This window comes from Hydra vulgaris, chromosome 12 (assembly GCF_038396675.1).
Source record: "Hydra vulgaris chromosome 12, alternate assembly HydraT2T_AEP".
Lineage (NCBI taxonomy): Eukaryota > Metazoa > Cnidaria > Hydrozoa > Anthoathecata > Hydridae > Hydra > Hydra vulgaris.
In genome coordinates this window covers 43122501-43145292 of record NC_088931.1, presented here as the reverse complement: position 1 = coordinate 43145292, position 22792 = coordinate 43122501, and the positions used below count along the sequence as shown (strand labels likewise).

At 28.1% G+C, this 22792-nt stretch overlaps 1 protein-coding gene across 1 annotated transcript in view; it reads right to left on the bottom strand.

The window, feature by feature from the left end:
* Positions 1-1575: 1575 nt before the first annotated feature.
* The window catches only part of LOC100203435 (F-actin-monooxygenase MICAL3), a 71371-nt gene continuing 50154 nt past the window's right edge, over positions 1576-22792 (bottom strand). The window contains exons 15-22 of the mRNA XM_065813350.1: positions 22327-22792; positions 12513-12683; positions 12276-12376; positions 9154-9367; positions 5541-5711; positions 5232-5340; positions 2420-2466; positions 1576-2015 (exon numbers count right to left, since the gene is read on the bottom strand). The exon at positions 22327-22792 is cut by the window's right edge and continues 371 nt beyond it. Coding sequence (XP_065669422.1) covers positions 1984-2015; positions 2420-2466; positions 5232-5340; positions 5541-5711; positions 9154-9367; positions 12276-12376; positions 12513-12683; positions 22327-22792 — 1311 coding nt within the window. The 3' untranslated portion in view covers positions 1576-1983. The remainder of the gene's footprint in view (positions 2016-2419; positions 2467-5231; positions 5341-5540; positions 5712-9153; positions 9368-12275; positions 12377-12512; positions 12684-22326) is intronic.

Here is a 22792-nt window from a genome sequence, read left to right as displayed (position 1 = left end):
ATGAGATACTGCAGTGATGACACTATGCCAAGTTTGACTTACATGTTTAAAATTTGTGAGATGCAAGATGATGTGCAAAGCTGATGTGGAATTTAAATTTATGTACCAACATTGCCCTTGAATCTTGAAAGACATTTGCTTGCTTCTTTTTATCAATTATTACTCAGAATCGACAGTTTGTGTATGTCTATTATACGTATATGACAATATATTTCATTTGTTAAAAAAAATTACCTAATTTTGTTTTGTTTTACAGTTCAAAGAAAAACAAATTAATATTTATAGTTCACTAATTTTTATAAAGATTTGTCAATTCATAAAAACACGGAATTCAAAGAGTTAATGCGTTTTGATATTTAAAATTGAGTTTTATTTATGTACATGCATGTCATGAATATTGCAGTTTAACACTTAAGTGAAAATACCTTTTATTTTTTTGTCTAGCTCTGAGTGAATATACCTGTTTTTAATATTTAAATATTTTTAATCGAGTTCATAAAATATGCATATTGCAGTTTTACACATAAGTGAGAACTCTTACTTTCTGGTTGTGCCTAAACATAAATACCAACCAATCTTCTGTCTTAATCTCATTATACTTTCAATCAAAAATAAAAATTAAATTTTTTAAATTAGTAAGTCAAAAAAACAGCTCAGATTTTTTTTTTTTTTTTTAGATATATATATATATACTTTAAGAATATGAAGTTTGGAAATATATAGATCATAACCTTTTCTGTAATTCTTCTTAAAGTAAGCATGCTTACTTTTAAATTTTATTAAAAAAGCCGATTTACTCTTATTGATTTATTAATAAATATAAAAAATTATTATTTCTTAGTATAATTTTATGGTTTAGCATCTAATAGCATGTGGAAAATTTCAAATTATGAAATAATGTAATTAATTAACAACGATTGTATCGACGTTTACTTGTTATTAAGGACGTTGCTAGGGGAGCGTGATAAGTAAAAATGTTACTAAGTTTTGAATTTCAAAATAGCATAACTTAAAAAATATTCCGATTTGTTTAAAACAATTTTGGGGAATTCTTTTTAGCGTAGTTAAGTATTTTGTTGCAAAAATTAAATCATTTAGAGATAGTGGGTTATTTTGGAACTTTTATTGTTGTTTTGACACGGAATTACCCAATAAAAAATTTTTCTTTACGTTTTAATGTCGGTTTTTTAATTAAAAATTTTTGCGAAAACCTTCTATTTTTGTAACAACCTTACTTAGAATTTTTTTTTTGTCTTTGAATTTTCTACTATTTTTGTAAAAACCTGAATAAGAACCTTTTTTTATTTTTTATTTACGAAAAAACCTTAATCAGGACTTTTTTTAAACTTTTAATATTATGGCTTCTATTTTAGTAAAAATCTTATTCAGAACTTTTTTTATCTTTTGCAAAAACTGCCAATAAAAAGTTTTTTTTGGTCAGATTTTATCAGGTAACATAAGCCTGATTTCGGTCTAACACGGCCCTAACAACACAATCTTCTACGACCCTTATAATAGTTATAATTACTCTTCTACTTAAACAAACAAACAAAAAAGTTCAGAAATAAAGACAAATTTTATAAATTCATAAAAAATTTAACTTTATTTAATTTTATAAAAATATATCTAATATAGTACATCATTAAACTTTTTAAAAATAATAACAAAATGATCCAATTAAAATCTATAATCGCACGTATTTATAAAAATCATTAAAAAATGTATTATAATTCCGAGAATTACATACCAACCAAAATTAGAAAATAAACTTCAGCTAGATAACGATGAATGTGGATTGTCGTCATTAACGTAATAAAACTCCTACTTAAACACAAAACAACTTTTAAACTGTCGAGTCAACACACTTGACAAAGAACTCAAATATTTATAGCAACTAGTCAAAAATATAATCAAACATGAAAACTATGTTTCAACAGTCGTACATTTATTAACTGCAAATCCATATTAATCGCATATTTAAGTTTAAATGAATCGATTCATCCCAAGTTCTTTTGCTGAAATAGATAATACACGATAAAGAATAAGAAAAAAACAAACAACAATCGACATAAATTCAATAAACACACGTTTGTAATTCAAGATATAAGAGCTTTATTTAAAAACTGAGAATACCGTTTTTTAGTATTTTCTTATTACTCAATTTAATGCGTTATTATTAAGTGCAAAAATAAACTTAATAGTAAAAATCAAACGACACAAATAATTTAAACATAAAAAATGAAACTTAACAAATAAAATGAGTATAAAAGTGCAAAAATAAACGATAGGCAAACATGAAAAAAGAAAAATAATCAATAAACGTGAAAAAATAAAAATAACTTGTGATCACGAAAGTACAAAAACGGATGATCGATAAACATCAAAGTATAAAAAAAAAAAGATATACATAAATGATTACCTTTTTTGGAAAAAGCATCTTTCAGATTTTTATCTTCTTCCATTTCCCTATAAAAATTATAAAGTGTCAAAATGAAATTTTTATTTATAAACTTTGGCATATATATAATTCTGACATATATAAAATTCGCCGAATGGTCACACACGAGCAGTGAACGCCTGAGGGAAGAAATGAAATACATTAGAATAAAGGAGAATTATTTTTCAAACAAAGCATATTTTGACAGTTGTCAGGACAAAAATAAAGATTAATAGAGGAATATTTAAAATAAGACAGACAATGCACCTAAACAGTACTAACAATAATAATAATCAAAAAAATAAATTGTTATATAAATACTAATATGAACTAAGATAAACAAAAAAATATATCACCAAACAAAAAATAAATAAAACAAAAAATACATTAAAAAATAAAAAGTATGCATACAACAATGAAAGGCCTCAGAATGGAAAAAAACATTAATGCTAATGTGTAAACATAATTTGTGTAGTGATTAAGTAATAAACATCTCCTCAGAGTCGCGTCTATTATTACTGGCGTTTCGATGAGGATCAGCACTTATAACTAGTTTATCCCGTCAGACAAACATCATCGCCACTTATGCTTTACCCCGCGACTTACGCCTATTCCATACTGCAGTAAAAAAGGATTCACTACAAATAGCCAAAACCCAACCATACCCAAATTTGTAAAGCACTAATATTTTTTTAATGATATGAAAAGTGTTAATCTACTGCACAATATAAGTAGATAATGTTTTTTCATTTCCCTATAAAAATTATAAAGTGTCAAAATGAAACTTTTTTAGAATTTAAGACAAAAAAAAAAAAAATTATTTTAGTAGTAAAATGACAAAACAATTAACAAGAAAAAAATAAACACAAAATCATGCAGTAAAAATAAAACAAAATTTTTTATTGAAAAATTTCTTCTCTATATCGAGAATGTCGATATAGAGAAGAAATTTTACAAATATAGATATAGTGGAGTTGTTCTGGTGTATAACCTTAAAGTATTTAAAAAGCTGACTTCGAATTCGTCAATATGCGTCATGGTAAACTTTATTAACGACTAAACGTGTTGCATAAAAAACTGATAATTAGAAAGATAGTAAACAATGTTATCAATAGTAAATAAATATGCATATAGGTATAAATTTGAAATAGGTGGAATGCTTGAAAAAACAAAAAAAATTATTTAAAAAAAAAAAGATTTCTAAACAGAAAAGTAAGCATTTCTTTAACGTATTCGTTGGATGTGAAATTCCTTATTAATCAAATCAATAAATGATGATACCAATCTACATGAATAATTAGATTATAAAAGATGCTTTAATAATATAGAACTATCAAAATAAAATGCACAACTTTGAAGAAAAGTCTTTTTAATGATGAACCAACCAAATTTTTCATAAATTTAAAGGTTTACCTCATAAACATTAAAGCTTTAAGTTATGTGGTAGATGTAAATTCAATAAAAACATTAAAACTATTTTTAAATCAAAGAAAAGTTGAGCGTATTTTGCTTAGAAAAAAGCCTTCAAGCTTAAGTCACTTTTTCTGTCCAATATTTTTATTAGCAATTAGCAAATAATTTATTTGATTTATGTTAGTGTTTACTGAAAAAAGTAAAATAGTTTGTATTAAACAGGTTATTTAAGGTTTATCACTCAGTTTGTGTAAAAATAGTTTTAACATATTTAAGGCTTACCGCTATTTCAATTTATGTAAAAACACTTTTAACATAATATTGTATGCAAAATCTATATAAAGTAAGCAAAAAGTATAAATCAAACTTTGATATCTAATTTAAACACAAATATGCTTTGTTTTTTTTAAACATTCACCCCTCAAAAGACCTTAAGGATGTGAATGTACTCATTAAAGTAGAAAACAGTAGTCACTGGTATCTAAGTTGTTTAATTACTTTTGTAAAAACTAAACATATGGTAACGACATGTTTATGACATACAAGGTATCATATAAGTTGGCAGGTTGGTAAATAAAAAAAAAATTGATCTATTCTACATGGAAGGTTTACCTTCAAAATTGCAATAAAACCAAAATGTTTCTTTTCTTAATGTAGGTCTTTTTTCTAGAAATTCTTGATGTCAGATAAGTTATCATATATTTATTTATAAGACTACTTAGTTAAACCAAAATAAATACAAATTTAATTTTAAGTACACCTAGACAATTCAATTATGATTTAACAACTGATTGTTAAACAATCAGCAGTTAATGGTTTAATACTTTTTTCCATGGGTGTAACTAGCCAAACATTATATCTAATGTTTAACAAATTTAATCAATACAAATTAAAAAGTTTATAATAAAGTTTGAGATATCTATATATTTCTTAAAAATATAAATAGATACCTGAAGCACTCTGTACAAAGAACATATGCATGAAATGTACAAAACACATGATACTACACTAATTCCATTATGATATAATAATAAAAATAGTACTTTGTACAATATCCAAAATGATGGTTATTGTAAAAAAAAAAAAACATTTTAATACTACAAAAGGCCGTAGAGTAAGCAAAAGAAACAGCAAGACTGCTACACAGAGAAACAGATTGTCTGTGATACCCTGGTGTAGGGTAGATTTAAACTTTAAACCTTGTTAATTGTGAGCTGAGTGTTCCGCCATTATTCTATTACCAAATTTTGTATCAAAAGCAATAAATGTACAAGATTTCCTCTTAATAAAATGATAGTTATAGCGTTGGAGATTTTTTCAATAACTTTGATGGAGAACTTAACTTTTGTAATCACGTAAAAATCTACAAAAACTAAAATACCTTAATCTATCTTCTTCCAACAATTCTACTAACACATTTCGCTGTTCAACTGTATCTACCAACTCCTTTGTTAAGATTTCTATCTGTACTTGTGAGTCAGGAAGCCGTTCTTAAATTTTTAAACAAAGTTATTAAAAAAAAATTTAATTTATATTAAATTTAATTTATTAAACTAAAAATAAATTTTTTAAGCGACAAAAATAATTTTAAATTTTAGACATGAATTTTAAATTGTCAATAAAATCATTCAAAACCAAACTTTGATATTTACATTTGATTACAATATATGATTTGATAAAAAGTAAATACTTTCACAAGTTAGAAGGTCTCTTATTTGTTGTTCTAATCTTGCTTGTCGATCTTCTAGTTGAATTGAATTTGATTGTATAACAAGCTCTGATTCAAATCGAAGCAAAATATTTTTTTCATTTACCAGCAAGCACCACTCAAGTGTAAGTTTGCGGATAGCATCTTTTGGTACTAAAACAAAGCATAAAATTAACTTTTAACTTTTCAAATTTATCACAGTTCGTTTTAGTTTTTCATTTTTTAAAAAATATGGAAATAGTAAAAAAAATGCAAAAATGTCTTTTATATGCTTTTAACATTACATATAAAAAAAATGACAAACTGTGAAAGAGATGAGTGAAAGCAAATAGTAAATAGGGCTAATGTATCAGTTATTGACCAACACAGAGATAGGAAAAAATACCTTAGCATAAATTGACTGATAAGTTTTGGCTTAAAGGAGCTATAGATTAAGCTGTCATAATAAAAATGTACAAAAAACAAACTAGAATTAACAGGTACAGTTAATTCTAAATACAATTATCTGAAAATAGATTTAAAATATAGCCTATTGAGAATTCAGTTGATTGAAATCTCAGTTAAAAAAACAGTTTTAATTAGATGTTAAAAACAAAAATTCAACAATTAAAAAAATATAACATACATACAAATAAATATACATACAGTCAAAATATAACATACTTATGACTTTGGGTTCATTAAAAAGACAATTGCTCATTACTTGGTATGCTATGCTCTATCTAAGAATGATTCAAGTTCTCTTTAAACTTAAATCATGCCCAAAGTAAACCAAAATATTAAACATGAAAAACCATCCCTAATACCTAACAGTTTCACCATATAATTCACAAATATTTGTCGTCTGTGAAGTAACCTTCCATCAGTTGAACCTTACCTCTTGCAAAATTCACCAGACTCACTTGCTTTTGGTGAGACTAATTTATATTTGGTTGTTCCTTCTTAAAACTTCTTAGACACATGCTTGGCTTGGATGTATACTTACCCATCAATTCATCTATTTGTCAAGAAACTAGGTGCGATTCCCTTGAACATTTATTTATGTGTTTCCGCTTAGCACCTCTTCACTCAACTATATCAACTTTATAATCCTTCATATCACCTTTCTCTTTGTTTTCTTATCATTCTCCTTCTTCTCAATATCGATTGAATAGGGCATGGTCAATTTGATCTGATCAAATTGACCATGTCTCTTTCTCTTTACCCTTCTAACAATATTGTTGTTATTGTTGACTTTAATGCTCATCATACTGAATGGATTTGGCTCTAACATCTTGCTGGCACTAAAGCCTATAACTTCTGCAGTTCTTAATTTTATACTTAGAAAGTTAAAATTTGTGACTTATTTTCAAGACAACTCCAATCACTTACCTTCACTCCTTGATTTATGTCTTGTCTCTGACCCTAGCTTGTGTTCATTTTCTCCTCACTCTCTTTTAGGTGGTTTTGACAATATAATGATCTCTATAAATATTTTTTATGCACCCATTGCACTACTTACTACTATTCTAAACTTTTTCATGATTTTCTTTGCGATGGTCCTTGGGTTGATGTATTTTCTCTTTTCGTCCAAATCAAGTCTCATTCTACTCCATAGTTTTCACCTTCTTGTGCAGCTGCTATATCTAGTCTTAATCATTTTTCGTCTTTTTAAAAAGAACAACTCTCTTGAAAACAAACAGCTACATATTATTGCAAGAAATCCATGTAAAAAGGTGCTGTCTGATGCTAAGCTCCATTATTCTCAGTTTACTAAATCCTTTATCTTATCTCAGGAGTTAGGCTCTATAAATTTGGAAAATCTTCAACAGCGTCATTAACAAAGGTAGGTCTACCATTCCATCTCTCATTAATGGGACTGATCTTATTACCTCTCCCAAGGACAAGGATAAACTATTTGCAAAGAAATTTTCTTTTAATTTGATTCTCAAATCTTTTGGCAATACTCTTCCTTCCATTTCAATTTAACAGGTTTACCCATTGTTAGATATTTAAACCACTCCAATTTCAGTTGCTAAAGTCATATCTTAATTAAACTCTACAACTTGTGGTCCAGACAACATTCCTGTCATAGTCTTACAAAATTGTTTTCCAGAACTCTCTTCAATTCTCTCTAAACTATATATTAAGTGCTTGACTGAGTCTTGTTTACCTACCTGCTGGAAAATGGCATCTGTAGTTCAAGTTTTCAAAAATTTTGGGGAACACTCTGACATCTCTAATTATCCCCCAATCAGTCTTCTTTTTCTTATTAGCAAGATCTTTAAGTCTTTGATCAACAAATTTCTCACATTCTCTCTTGAGTCAAATAACTTACTGTCAGACAATAGGGTTTTCAATCTTCACGCTCTAAGGCTGACTTGTTAACTGATGTGAATGAAAGATTTTATTGTGAATTAGATGGAGGTGGTGAAGCTAGGGCTATTGCTCTTGACATATCTAAAGCTTTTGATAACGTTTGACATGCTGGTCTTCTCTTTAAGTTTACTTCCTATGGTGTATCTGGGAAAGTTTTTGAGATCAAATTGTTTTATTCTAACCGCTTTAAAGTCATCCTTGAAGTCCAACACTCTTCTTTGCTTTTAGTATCTTCTAGGGTACGTCAAGGTTCTGTTCTTGGTCTTATTTCTTATCTAGAATAATAATTTTTCTAAGAATCTTACATTTATAGTGGCTCTATTTGATGATGACTCAACTTTATACTCATGTCTTGACAAAAATTATTTTCTTTTTAATTGCTAAGAACAGGCAGTCAGTCTTAAATCTGATCTCACTTCTATAACAAATTGGGGTTAGTAGTGGCTTGTGAATTTTAACTCCAACAAAACTCACTTATTAACTGCAAACAACTATTGTATCACTGTCGACACTCTTATATTATTGAATGGCAACTCTCTCACTGAGTCAGTACTGATCTTTCATGGAAACCATATATATAACAGATTACTAAATTAGCATCTGCTAAGGTTGCTTCTCTTTATCGTGCTCGTTTCTTACTCTTGATTCCATTCTCTATCTCTACAAATCTTTTATTTGTGCTTGTATGGAATACTGTTGTTATTTTTGGGTTCTTCCAATGATGCTCTTTCTCTTCTAGACAAGGTTCAAAAATACAATGTGGTTACAATAAACACAATAGCGGTTGCTTGCAGCTTTGTTGGGAGTAAATAAAAATAAAAATAAAATTAAAAAAAAACATTTAGATGATACCTTCCAGCAAGTGGTTTGCACAAATTTAGTGAACAGGTTGCACAATAGTCTGAGCTATTTAAGAACACTCTCAAACACCAGGGTGTTTAACAATTTTGAATGCAGCCCAAAAATACACAACATTTTACAATTGCTAAGTCATACATCAAGAAATTTTAGTGGTTAAACTTTAAAGATTTTTTTTTAAACTGTATTAGCCTCCCTTAAATTATATATAAAATTTATATATAATCTAACTATATGTGGTTAAAAACACACATAATTAGATTATAACTTTTATATATCCTAATATATAAATAAATTATATATTTGTGAAGTACATATTTGGCACATTTGATAATATATTATTAACTAAAAATATTTTGATGGAAAACAAATAACTTACATGATTCATTTCTGAGATCTTTTTCTACTTTTCTAGCACGCTCTTCAAGCTCAAATTGCTTCACATCAACTTCATTTAGTTTACGTTGGATAGATTGCGCTTCCCACAGACGTTTCATCTCACGCTCCTTCATTTCCTTTTTAATTTCGTGTTGTTGCCGCAAATAATACTTTTTGGAAACAAGTTCTTCTTCTTCTGCAGTTAAATCTTTTTTCTATCTCAAATAGAAAAATGTTGAAAAAGGTTGAACTCATAGAAACAAAATCATAGATGCTCAATGTAACTAAGGTGCAACCCTTGGAATTAGGAAAAATGAGGTCGGCAATAATTGCAGACCTCAATCTTTTTGAGGTCGGTAAAAATTATTTGATACTAAGGTCAAACCATAAAACATAGAAACAAGGTTGGCAATTTTTTGCCGACCTCAAATACCTTCAGGTCGGCAGTTAGGTCGACATTGCCAAATGCCAACCCTAATTCCGAGGGTTGAAGGTGTGGGATACATTTTTATAATTACAACCTAAACAGAAGCCTTTTCAATATACGTATAGTTTTTCATTAAAATACATAACAGTACATACATATTGTTTAGTATATTTAAAAAGTTTTTTTTCAACACTATTATAATATGGTAAAGGTAATACAAAGATAATAAAATAACACACAAATAGGATTTCGGAATACTATTTAACAGTAACAGTAAAACAACTGTTTTTTTAAGATCAAAAACAACAAACATCTGTTTTTTAAATGACTGCTTTTTCTGTTTTTTCTTTTTTTTTTTATGTAAATTTAAATGGACAAAAAATTAAAAAGTTTAACTTTTTTCATTAGTTTGCCATAACAATTAGTTTTGTTATTTCAATACTGTAATGAGTTCCAATGACAAATTTTTATTCAAAGCAAGATAGGTAGTTTCATATTTTAATGGTTCTATTTTACTAAAAGTTTCTAATGAGTTTCCTAAGTTATATATAGGCTTTTAGCACCAGTTTCTTATTTACATTAACTTAAATATAACTGCAAAGTTAGCAGTTATATATAAGTTAATGTGAATTTTTTTTTAAAAGTGGGTAAAATGGCTACTTAATATTCTTATTTTCCATATTTTTGGCAATGCCAGTCTGGATATACGTAACAAAACGTAAAAATACATTACAAAAGAGTTGGAAAGACAATGTCAGTGTTGTAATAAAATAATAAAATACTCAAGAAATTCAACAATTACCTTAAAAAATGACTTAAATAGTCATAGAATATTTTTGGATAAAGCAAAAGAATCAATCATATTAAAGGATGAGAGTGAAAAAGAGAAGTGACAAAAAACTATTAGCAACTTCTCAGCACAAAAGACTTAAAAATACTGTCTCTGATTTGGCTATGGATGGTATTTCCATTTAAGCCATTACCATAAATATATATATATATATATATATATATATATATATATATATATATATATATATATATATATATATATATATATATATATATATATATATAAAAGAAACTCTCTAGTCAATAGCTGATGGATTTAATTTAAAAATTTAATTTAATTTCATGGTGGTTATTTTCACTAGTGTTTGTTATGTTGCATATATGATGTTCTGTAACATTATTTAGAAAGAAATTATTTGTAAAAATCTGATTTAAACTTATCACATATCAATGAGAAAATTTAACAACAATGTTTGAAAGTTTAACAACAACATAAGTTTTGAAAGTTTAACAACAACATAAGTTTTGAAAGTTTAACAACAACATAAGTTTTGAAAGTTTAACAACAACATAAGTTTTGAAAGTTCAACAACAATGTCAGTTAAATTATTTAGGTATTAATGTTTCTACATATTCTGTTTTACACAAATGATCAATACTTTAAGTCCCGTTCAAAAAACTGTTTCAGGTATATATATGCACTTTTAAAAATACTCTTTGGTAAGTATGACTTACTTAGTCATCCTAAAAAAATTACATCATTTTAATATATTGTCAAATTTCCATATAATTACTTTATATAAAAATATATAATAGTAATTATATTGAAAATATATAAAAATCTCTTGCAAAATTGACACTTTAGTTATTAATGTTTTTAAATTATTTATGAAATTTTCATAAAAAAATGTTTCTTATTTCCTTAACAAGTTTTTCAATTGCATAAATTAACTACTCGCGAATAAAAAGTTTTTCAGAATGCATAAGTTATACTTCTAACAACAAATCAAATTTAACAAAAACTATCTGCTTTTTTCTGATGAGTTTGTATGTTCTTTGCCTCAGTTGGATTGAGTGACATTTCACAACTGTAAAAATTTCATCACTATCAAGAGATGAGATAAAAAAAACTTTTATTTTTTGCATTTAAGATAAAATTTAGATAAAACTTTTAAATTCAAATAATCTGGAAATAATAATTTCATACAACTTTTGAAATTCCAGAAAAATGTCATAATCAACTTAACTTAAAGAAATCTTTAAATTATATAATATTAAGCACATTTTCAAAAAAACATCTAAAATAACTTTTGAAGAATAAAATAAATTTTTTGATGAATAAATTTTTTTTTGATGAATGAAAATATAAAAGTTTTAAAACTTTATTAAAGCTTTAAAATTAAAACTTCAAAAACTAATTAATTATCTAAATAAAATCTTAACTAAAACTTCAAAAACTAATCACTAAATTAAATAAAATTTTAAAATTAAAACTATTCTTTTTTTTTTTTAATTTGAATTCACCTCCTTAAGGCCAAGAAGGCCACTACAATTGGGGAGGCTGATTTGGTTGTGGTTACAACCCTCTCTCAACTCTATAAATCAGAGAAACAAGTTAAGCACAGTACTACCAGGGACGCTGTGGGAATCAAACTCAGAATTTCTTGCTTATAAAGCAAGCACTCTACCACTAAACCACTACCGCACTAATTAATACTATTCAACTGTTTATTTACTATTAACAAATTTAATGACTTTTTAAAAATATTTTTCCTAACAAAATGAACTTCTCCACTAATATTTTTCTCAACTAAGTGAACTTCTCCACAAATATTTTTCCTAACTAAATGAATTTCTCCATGAATATATTTTTTTTCAAACTTTTTTAAAAATATGTTACAAACCTTTGACTTTTTTGCAAAAATTTTAAACACTCCATGATAAGTTGTATCCTTTTTCTCTTCATCATAAATTGAATCAGTGTCTGAATCATTTTCAGATTCTCCTGAATTAAATATTTTATAGAAAACAAAAGAACAACATATTGACAGCAATACAACAAATATTATTAAAAGACAACAACAATATAACAGTTACAGTGTTAAAGCAAAAATAACTATTCAAAATAAAATTGTGTTCACCACTTGCTTCCTTTATTTCTTCCATCTTTGAAGATTCATTTATTAATACTGTAGAAGAACCTTTTAAAGGGACATTCTCTGATATTTGAGCAGTTGTTGATGATGAACCAGCATCAACGATGATTTTTTTTTTCTTTCTTAGAACAAGTTTCTTTTTCTTCTTAACTTGATCTAAAACCATTGAATAAGAACAAAAACAACTTTTTAAACAATCAAAATAAGTTAATATTAATTCTAATATAAATAAACCTCATTGTAAATAAACTTCATTGTAAATAAACTTCATGAATATTTATATTGATTAAGTATAAAGCTCTTTGAAATAAAACTTTTTATTTTTAATTTTTTAAAATTCACCTCACCAAAGCCGAGAAGGCCACTACAGATGAGGAGGCTACTTGTGGTTATCACCCTCTCTCAACTCTATAACTCCGAAACATGAACCTTGACGAACAAGGCCGCTGCACGGAGAAACAAGTTGAGCGCGGTACTACCAGGGACGTGGTGGCAATCGAACTCGGAACCTCTCGCTTATGAAGCGAGCGCTCTACCACTACACCACTACCGCAAAATCATATATTCTTTATTAATTCTGACCTGCTGATTCCAAAACTGAAATCAGAATATTTCTATCATGTCAGAGAAAAAAGTTAAAATGATTTCATAAAAATAAAATCTAATGTAACATTGCTTAAAATATCAAATAGCTTCTCCCTCTGGATTCAAATGTTGTTACAAAATTATTTATTCATCCTAATGTAAGGCACTTGTGACTGTATGGTCACTTTTTGCGACCATTGTGTCGCATAAACAAACAAATTTATTCTTTGTGGCTGGTGAGCCCCGACTTCTTCCAATGTACACTACAACGACAAAACGGACATTAGGCTATCCCGCTGGATGTGGTTACGGCGCTCAATAACCTAATGGCTACGCTAACACTCACGCACACGTTCATTCGGAAGCTCCACAATGCACGCCGGATCAGCACTCGATGACTATGTGCTCGGATCTAAAATCTCACTCCATAGCACATCATTCCACACCAGCACGGGGCAGTAGCTCTTTTGACTAAGAGCGATGGCTTGTGGCCTACGGTGACTAATGTGTGCATTCGATCAATTGAAATCCATTCTGTAAGTCTTACGTCTGGCTCTGATGTGCTAGCCCATAAGCGCAAGGAGTGAGTGTGTTTAGCTATCTATTCACCCGATTTGAAAGTGAACGAAAATATAACGAGACCATACGAGACGACCAAACGGTACATACTAATGCACTACACCATCACACCTGTAGACATCAACAGTCTCTAAAATCAGTATATCAAATATTTGTTCTTTGTTGCATATGTTCAACACTCAGAGTGACTAGAGCGTTAGTTGTTCCTCCCCATACCCCCTTATCGTCTGTTCTTCGTTTTTCTACTTTACGAAAGTCTTGCCACACATTTTATATTTTCTTATGATTTTTATTTTTTATTCAATGACACCACCTACATCTGTTTTTATTTTCACATCTCCCAGGTCTATGTAACTGGACGGCTCCGTTGGTCACTTTTTGCGACCATTGTGTCGCATAAACAAATAAAAACAAGCTAAGATTAATTAATTCTAATATAAATAAACTTCATTGTAAATAAAGCTTCATGAATATTTATATCGATTAAGTATAAAGCTCTTTGAAATAAAACTTTTTTTTTTTATAATTCACCTCACCAAAGCCGAGAAGGCCACTACAGATGAGGAGGCTACTTGTGGTTATCACCCTCTCTCAACTCTATAACTCCGAAACATGAACCTTGACGAACAAGGCCGCTGCGCGGAGAAACAAGTTGAGCGCGGTACTACCAGGGACGTGGTGGCAATCGAACTCGGAACCTCTCGCTTATGAAGCGAGCGCTCTACCACTACACCACTACCGCAAAATCATATATTCTTTATTAATTCTGACCTGCTGATTCCAAAACTGAAATCAGAATATTTCTATCATGTCAGAGAAAAAAGTTAAAATGATTTCATAAAAATAAAATCTAATGTAACATTGCTTAAAATATCAAAAAGCTTCTCCCTCTGGATTCAATGTTGTTACAAAATTATTTATTCATCCTAATGTAAGGCAAAAAAGCCGCATTATGAAAGAAGACTCTTATAGGAATATTTTAGTAGAATCTGATAATGTGAAGAAGCGACATGTAGTAAGATTAAATGGGATCATTTAGTAAATCTGAGAAAATGGTAAACTATTATAAAATGAAAAAATCATATTATATTATATATAATTTTTTTGAACTTATGTTCCCAAGTTGTTTTTGTCAAAATATTATTTTTATATAGATTATTCAATATATGAGCCAGAGTTCTGGTTTTTGTAATAGTTTTTGTAATATATGAGAAGCTTGAGTACTGGTTTTTGTTATGACAATTTAACAAAAATTTTATAGCCATTTAAAAAATAGCAATTTTCCATTTAAAAACAAATTAGTTTATAAAATCTTTTTTTTTTAAATCAAAATTAATAGTTAAATTTTGGTAACCTAGATTAACTCAATTATAATTAATTTATCTAGTTATAAGTTGTAATTAATTTATAAATGTATAAATTAATCAATTTATCTTGGTATAAATTATAATTCATTTATTAGGGTATAAATTGTTTAAATGCAAATTTTTATTGCATTAATAGGCATTAAAAAGAATTTTAGAGTAATCAAAATGCAGCATGCGTTGACTAAAGCTCTAATTTGAACAATTCTTTGAACTTCACAATGCACAATGACTCAATATCATAAATAAAACGTTGTAATAAGACTTGATATTATAAACAATGTTGTAGTAAGACTTGATATCATAATTAACATGTTGTAGTAAATCTTGATATCATAAATAACATGTTGTAATAAGACATAATATCATGCAACATAGTCATAATAAGATTTGATATAACATTTAGTAATAAGACTTGGTATTATATATAAAATGTTGCAATAAGAGTCGGTATGATATATAGCATGTTGTATTAATACCAAAAAATTGTGCTATAAAGTTATTTAATTTAACATGTTTTATTTAAAACAAGTTTTTTTTTCAATTATCAAAAACAGTTTAAAACAATAAAACAATATGGCAAGGTTGTTTTAAATTACCACACACACTTTATGTTAACAAAACAACCTCTAGTAAGAACACTTTATTGAAGAATTTCGTTTGGCTTTTATTTAAGAACACTTTATTAAAGATTATTTCAGCATTATCTTTGCTTTTAGCATTATTATTGTCTTAAAAGAAATTGATTAAAAAAACCTAAATTAATTATATTAAGTTTAAATTATTTAAATTATTTATATTAAAAAAATATATATATAATTAAAACTTAAACAGTTAAAAAAAGGGATTACCAGAAAGGTTGCATATTAAGAAGCAACCATGGTCTTAATTGTATTAAAAAGAAATAGGCACAACTTTACAACTAGGTAAAGATCCAAATTTAGCTGAAATACGGGACTGATCCCAGTCCAGGGCGTTCCCTGGTGAGGTCTTATGTCAGAGATTCTCCATATGAAAGTGTCTAATCCATTGTGAGCTCTTTGATATATGACTGGCACTTTTTTATAACTGGCCTCTGATTGGACTAGACTTGACATAACACACAGCAATAGCTTACGCATCATACTTAATGGTCATATTAAGAATCAGTTAATATAGTAGCTTAGATTTTCTTCCTTTCCTTTGACATTATAAGGAATTTTTACATTGAGGTTAGTTGACCACTTTTTATATTACTCTACATACAAGATAGACTTACCGATACCATTTTATCAGTTTTTTTAATACTACCATACTTCGTACACTCCATTGTACCTTGCTTCTACAAACTATTGAATTTGTTTTGGCTCCTAAATGATTCTGATTATTAATTATTACTCATTATCATTATTTTAACCTTTACTTTTTACTCATATCTTGTTAATGACCATATTTTCCTGCCACATAATTCAATGTCAAGAATACTAAATGATGTAAATACCGTGGTTGGCCATCACATTAGGACCACACATTTTTTTTTACAATTTATTTCAAATAGATTGCTTAAACCCACATATGATAAATTAGATTTGATTTTTTTTTTTTGTTGCACGTCAAGTTATTTCTATTCTTATTATTATTTAATAAAAATTTTATCATTGGCAATTCTGGCTGTCAGCAATCGCTTGTCATAGTCAAATTGGTGCATATTGGACAACTTAAGGTTGTTTTTAGTTGTTAGTTTGATTGAAGTTTTAATGTGATTTATTTTAATTTAAAGCTTTATTTCATTAATTTTTTTTTTAACTTAATAATAATAATTAAGTCATTATCTTTAAATAAAAGATTTTATGTTTTTCTTTTTTCTGTTTATGTAAAGACACAAAAGTCTAGCCATTTTTTGAAGTTATTTATTTAAACTTTTAGCTATCTGGAACAAAGGTGATACGACATTAACAAAAACTAGTCAAATCAGATGTCTTTTTCAAAATATTCTCAGCGAAAAATTGCACTAATTGTAAAGGTTTCTCACCAAATTGAGTGAGAAAAAAAATTGATACAGGGGAAGAGTTTGATCCATGGAGACCACCTTCTAAATGCAAAATAACACCAAGAGCAGAGCATATAATCTGAAATATCTGCCTGGACAATAGAAAAAAGCCACAATACGTGTTGACTAAGCTTATCTATGAAGCTAGTAATGTTGTGTCAGACGGGACCGTTCGCAGAAGGCTGAAAGAAGAGGGATTGATGTGTCATCATCCAGCCAAGAAACCAAAACTAACTTCACTCATGAAAAAAAAAAAAGTCTGGAATAGGCTTAATACTATTGTCACTGGTCTGATGAGGATTGGGAAAAAGTATTTTTATTCGCATTTAGATTTGCTTCTCAGATGAGTCTTTGAAGATGATCTTTCAAGTAATGATGGACAAAATAGCTTTTGTTAGTCGTAGAACAAACCAAAAGTTTCATCCTGACTTCATAGTGGAAACAGTCAAGCATCCAGCTTCAGTAATGATCTGGCCTGTCATTTGTGGGCAATGAGGCAGGACCAGTATATAGAAGTTCTGGAGAATCAGTTGCTTCCCCAAATGGCAGATTAGTCTAAAAATGTCGAAAAAAGTCAAAAAATCTTGTATTTATGCAAGATGGTGAAACTTGCCACACAGCAAAAAGTGTTATGGCTTATTTAAAACAGAAAAAAGTTGATGAACTGCCATGGCCAGGCAACTTACCTGATCTTATCTCCTCAGAAAATATTTGGGAAATAGTAAAGTAAAAGATTGGAAAAAAAATTTTCACTAAAATATGAAAGAGACTATCAGGACCTGGCACAATAACCTAGAGTTGACAAAAATCAATTGCAAGCATGCCATGACACGTCGAAGCAGTTATTGCAAATAAAGGCGGTTTTACAAAATATTAATACTTTATATATATTTTATATAATTTATTGTAACAACAAATAAATATTCAAAATGTTTAATTTTATTTGTTTATATTTTACCAAGTATAACTTTATAAATAAAAGAACAAGCTTTAAATTGCATCATTATTTTTCTTTTCGCCTAAAAATTAATTTTTTATACGATATTTACAATAAATTACAGCTGGTCCTAATGTGATGGCCGACTGCTGCACTCTTATAGGCTACATGGTTATCCACTACATAATCGATAAAACGACAGAAAATTTTTTACAACCTGATACACCATGTTGCTGCCCAATTTTTTACAGATTACTAAAAACTCACAAAGGGGGTATACCGTTACGACCTATTGTTTCAGCATGTAATAGTCCAATGGATCATTTATCAAAATTTATCAAAAACTTTAAACAATCAGTGGCAGAATATCTCCTCTCATATATCAAAGATACTACTCATTTTCTTTATATGCTTCAATCCCACCAACTTATCTCTTCTAACTATTTATTTGTAACAGCAGATGTCACTTCACTCTATACTAATATCCCGCATCAATAAGGAATTGAAGCAAACATCTTTTATATGAAACAAATTCCAATTTATCAGAGATCACCATTATGTCCACCTTTAGCCTATATTAGTAAAATTTTAGAAACTTTTCTTTCATCTTGCACTTTCTATTTTGCTGATAGGTTCTACAAACAAATTGATGGTACATCAATAGAAACGAGAATGGCACCGCCATATGCTAACTTGTTTATGGGTAGATTAGATGATTAAAGTTGAAATTCCCAAATTTGATTACTTTTTATAAACCCTACACTGATATTTTTTTCTTGTTCTATGGATCTATGGAAGAATTATAAGAAGCATATGATTTCATGAATGGGATCCACCCAACTATTAAATTTACTTTAAATAAATTTTATTCTTTAATTAATTTTTTGGACATGTCACTATATAAGGAACAACATGGATGTATCCAAAGTATTTTTTACAGAAAACCAACAGATACAATGAGCCTTATACATCACAAATCCAATCACCCATACAGTTTAAAGGAAAGTATTATATACAGCCAAGCGTTATGCTTGGCTGTATATAATACTTTCCTAATAATAGAATTATATCAGAATGGGAAAATCTTTCTAAAGAACTGCTAGCTTTAGCACAAACCTTTGTGGTAAGAGGTTACGCAGTGAAAGATATTAATTTACAATTTACTAGAGCTTTGCAATTTAGTCAAAATCAACTAATTAATAAACCCCCTACAAATGTAGATGTAGATACATTACCAATAGTGACTTCTTATTGTGAAATTGGGAGAGATACCCATAACAGGGCTTGTTATGAAGAAAATCGTCAAGCGTGTTATATCGCGCTCGTAAAATTAGAATATGTTTTCATCGAGCGTGATTAAGTGCGCTCGAGATAACGTCAGCGAGCGCGACCGTGAAAATTGCTGAAGGCGATGCTCATAAAAAGCTTTTTATTTTTTATTTATTTTTTTATTTGTTACGTAATTCTTTCGTCAAAAAATGTTTGAATTAGTATCACACTCATGAAACTACTTCAACGAAGTAGATATTTATACTTCCAAACTTCTTGTATATTGTCAGTCGCGACTTTATTTTTAACTATTTATGTTATAAAAAAATAATATCAAACAAAAACGCAACTTCTTATTGATTTAAGTATTGAAGTATAATTTAGTGACTTAGTTTTGCTTCGTTGTTTTGATATATGTATTTTAAAATGTTACGCAGTAAACTTAATTAACAGTTAATGGTTTTTATATCTCTTGATATTTTTTATTCAAATTAATTATTTAATTTTTTTCTAAAATTTCTTTTTTAAATTACGTTTTTTTATCTTAAAAAAATAACACAAGAATAATTTGAAATAATAATAAATAAGAATAATAACTTTCCATTTAATAAATATTGACGTCATTACTTTGTTTCCTTTTCGAATGTCCTTGATTGCGAACATTCTAAACGACAGAATCGTTTTAAATTTGAGTTGCAATAAATACTAGTTAATAAAAAACCTATACTATGAACAAAAACTAATTTTAAAAATTACTCTATTATTAATATTTATTTTTATTATAAACAGTGTGTGGAATATTACAAACAATAAATCAAATAAATCTTACTTGATATTTTCACAAGATTAAAAATACTCTGCGGTTTCAATTTTCTTATAATGGTTTTCTAATTTTCTATTGTTATTTTATTTGCGCATTTTTGTATTCACATTGTGTTTCCACGTGCACATTCCATTATTAAAATTAGCGATTATAACGACTTTAAACTGCTCATTCATTACGTTAGTGCAAAAGAGAATGACGTTGTGCTTTTTATATTTTATATCAGTGCTTTGATAACAGACCATCTTTAATAAAAAATCTTTTTTAAATATTTTATGAAAATAAAAAAATAATCCCGAACTATTGGAAGAGCGTTATTTTATACGCTCGTTATAAGCTGAATGCGCGTTGTTTATCGCGCATTGAACGTTTGAAAAGACCGTTTACGGGCGCATTTTACGAGCGGAGCGCGATTGCGCTCGCTTCATCACAAGCCCTGCCATAACATTGTTGTGAAGCATTGGCATATTATTAGAGATATTTAGCAGAAATATTCCCATTAATACCCGCACCCACATATTCCAATACAGCATTGATTAAAGATATTTTAATACAATAGGCCCATAAATACGAAGTTTAGACCATTTTTTGTAAATTTTAGTTATTTGATGTTTAAATATATTACTAGAATAGTCTTTTTATTTTTAATATGTCATTATCTTTGTGTTGGTTATGCATACATATCTATTTTTCTGTTTTTATATTTTATATGATATTTATTTACATTTTACTATACATTAGGTTAGAATATCCCATAATCACGTTTAGACCATTTTTTAGGCTCAATCTGATACCACTATTATGTTATTACCCTTTATGAGCTTTACCCTATACCTTATACCACATATAATTACAACCTTAATCCTATACTACTATTGAATTTTCTGGCTACTTTTGTAAGATTAGAGTTCTATTAATAGCTGTTGAACTATAAATTTCCATGGAACATGTTTTTAACCAATAAAACTGCAATTGTTTTTTATTTGTTTGACGCTCTAAAACTCTCTTTGTTATTGTTGTCTTCAATTAATTCAATTTCACTTATCAAATATGGTAAGATACTTATCTATCTTTTTACTTTTTTTTATTTTTTATTATGGTTTATGGAATACTTTTTGCATACGTATTTCTTTCTAAAAATCTTATTTAAAATAGCTTCTAAATTTTAGAATAATGATTAAGTTTTAGCTAAGTATATAAACGTTTAGATCATTTGGACATAACATTTGGCCACAGAGACCGGGGTTCAAACATATTTTTCTCTTTTTACTTTTTTCACTTGATTCCATTATGAATATTTTTGTATTATATGGTCTTTAAATATTAATGTGTATTTTTTTATGCTATATATTATTGATTACATTTGTTAGATTAATTAAATATACTTTTTTTGCATGTTTATCTCTATATCTAGATTTTTTTCTAAAAATTATTGGTGTTGCCTGAATTTGAGAGGGTTGTGGGTGATTGGCTTTTATATAGTGAGGTCCATTTTATTGCAACAATGACTGGTGTGATGTAGCCTACAGGCGATGATAAAGATAGCAAGGATGTATCCCTGGTGAGAGATGCTAGCCATTTTTTATCAGGCTCTCTGAAACATATTATGTGTGTATGAATGTGTGTATGTGTATATGTATGTGTGTATGTATATGTATATAAATATATATTTAAGTACTTTGTTTTTGTTTTGTTTGCACATTATTTTATTTCTTTTTTATTAATTTTGTTGTTGATTTTATTAAACTTTTTACATTTATTATTTTCCATCAACATCAACATCTTCAGCTTGATCAGTTAGAGCGTCGGTCTGATAACTGAAAGTTCATGGTTCTAAAGTAGCCTACTAAACTGTAGTGACCTTCTCAGCTATGGGGAACTATATGGAGAAAAAAATGATAACAGATTAACCTTTTTGCCAGGGATAAAGAGTGATGTATTTAATGAAAAGGCGAAATGTAAAGTAACATAAAGAAATAGCCCATAGCTTTAAATTTGACTTTAAAACAAATAGGAGAATTTGGATTCTTTCTAATTAAGGGCATAATCACCAACATTAAGGTCCAAAAATAAAACGAGCAATTTAAATTAGTACCGCATATTTACCATTCTTCAACTTTTCTTGATAAATATAAATCTTTACTTATTATAAAAATTTAAATATTTTTGTTTTACTTTATATAAAAATTTAGGTTGCATTTAAAAAATGATACCTGAAGTGGTAATTTTCTCTTCAGATTCTTTCTTTGTGAAATCTTTTTCATCATCTAATGAAATATCCACAGCTATCTGATGCAAATTAACAACACTATCATTAAAAGCCATTGAAACAGGATACTGAGCTCTTCTTTCTTGCATTGGTCGTCTATGGACTGCACCAATCACATTTTCTTTAAATTTAAAACTTTGATACCTTTCTCTTTCGAAATCAATTTCAATATTTTTCTCAGAAAAACTTTTGTTGTTATTTAATACATTTTTTCTATTTAAATTTTGCACTTCTAACAATTCAGAACTATTTTGGGGTACTTTTTGCAAAAGCAAGTGTTTTTTTCTTTCTTCCTCAAACATTCCATCTTCTTGTATTAGCTTCGTCAAGTTAGGCGTAGAAACACTCAACTTTTTTGCTGTAAAATAAGTACTAGTGATTACTTTCCGTGGAGTTGTTGTACTGTTTAC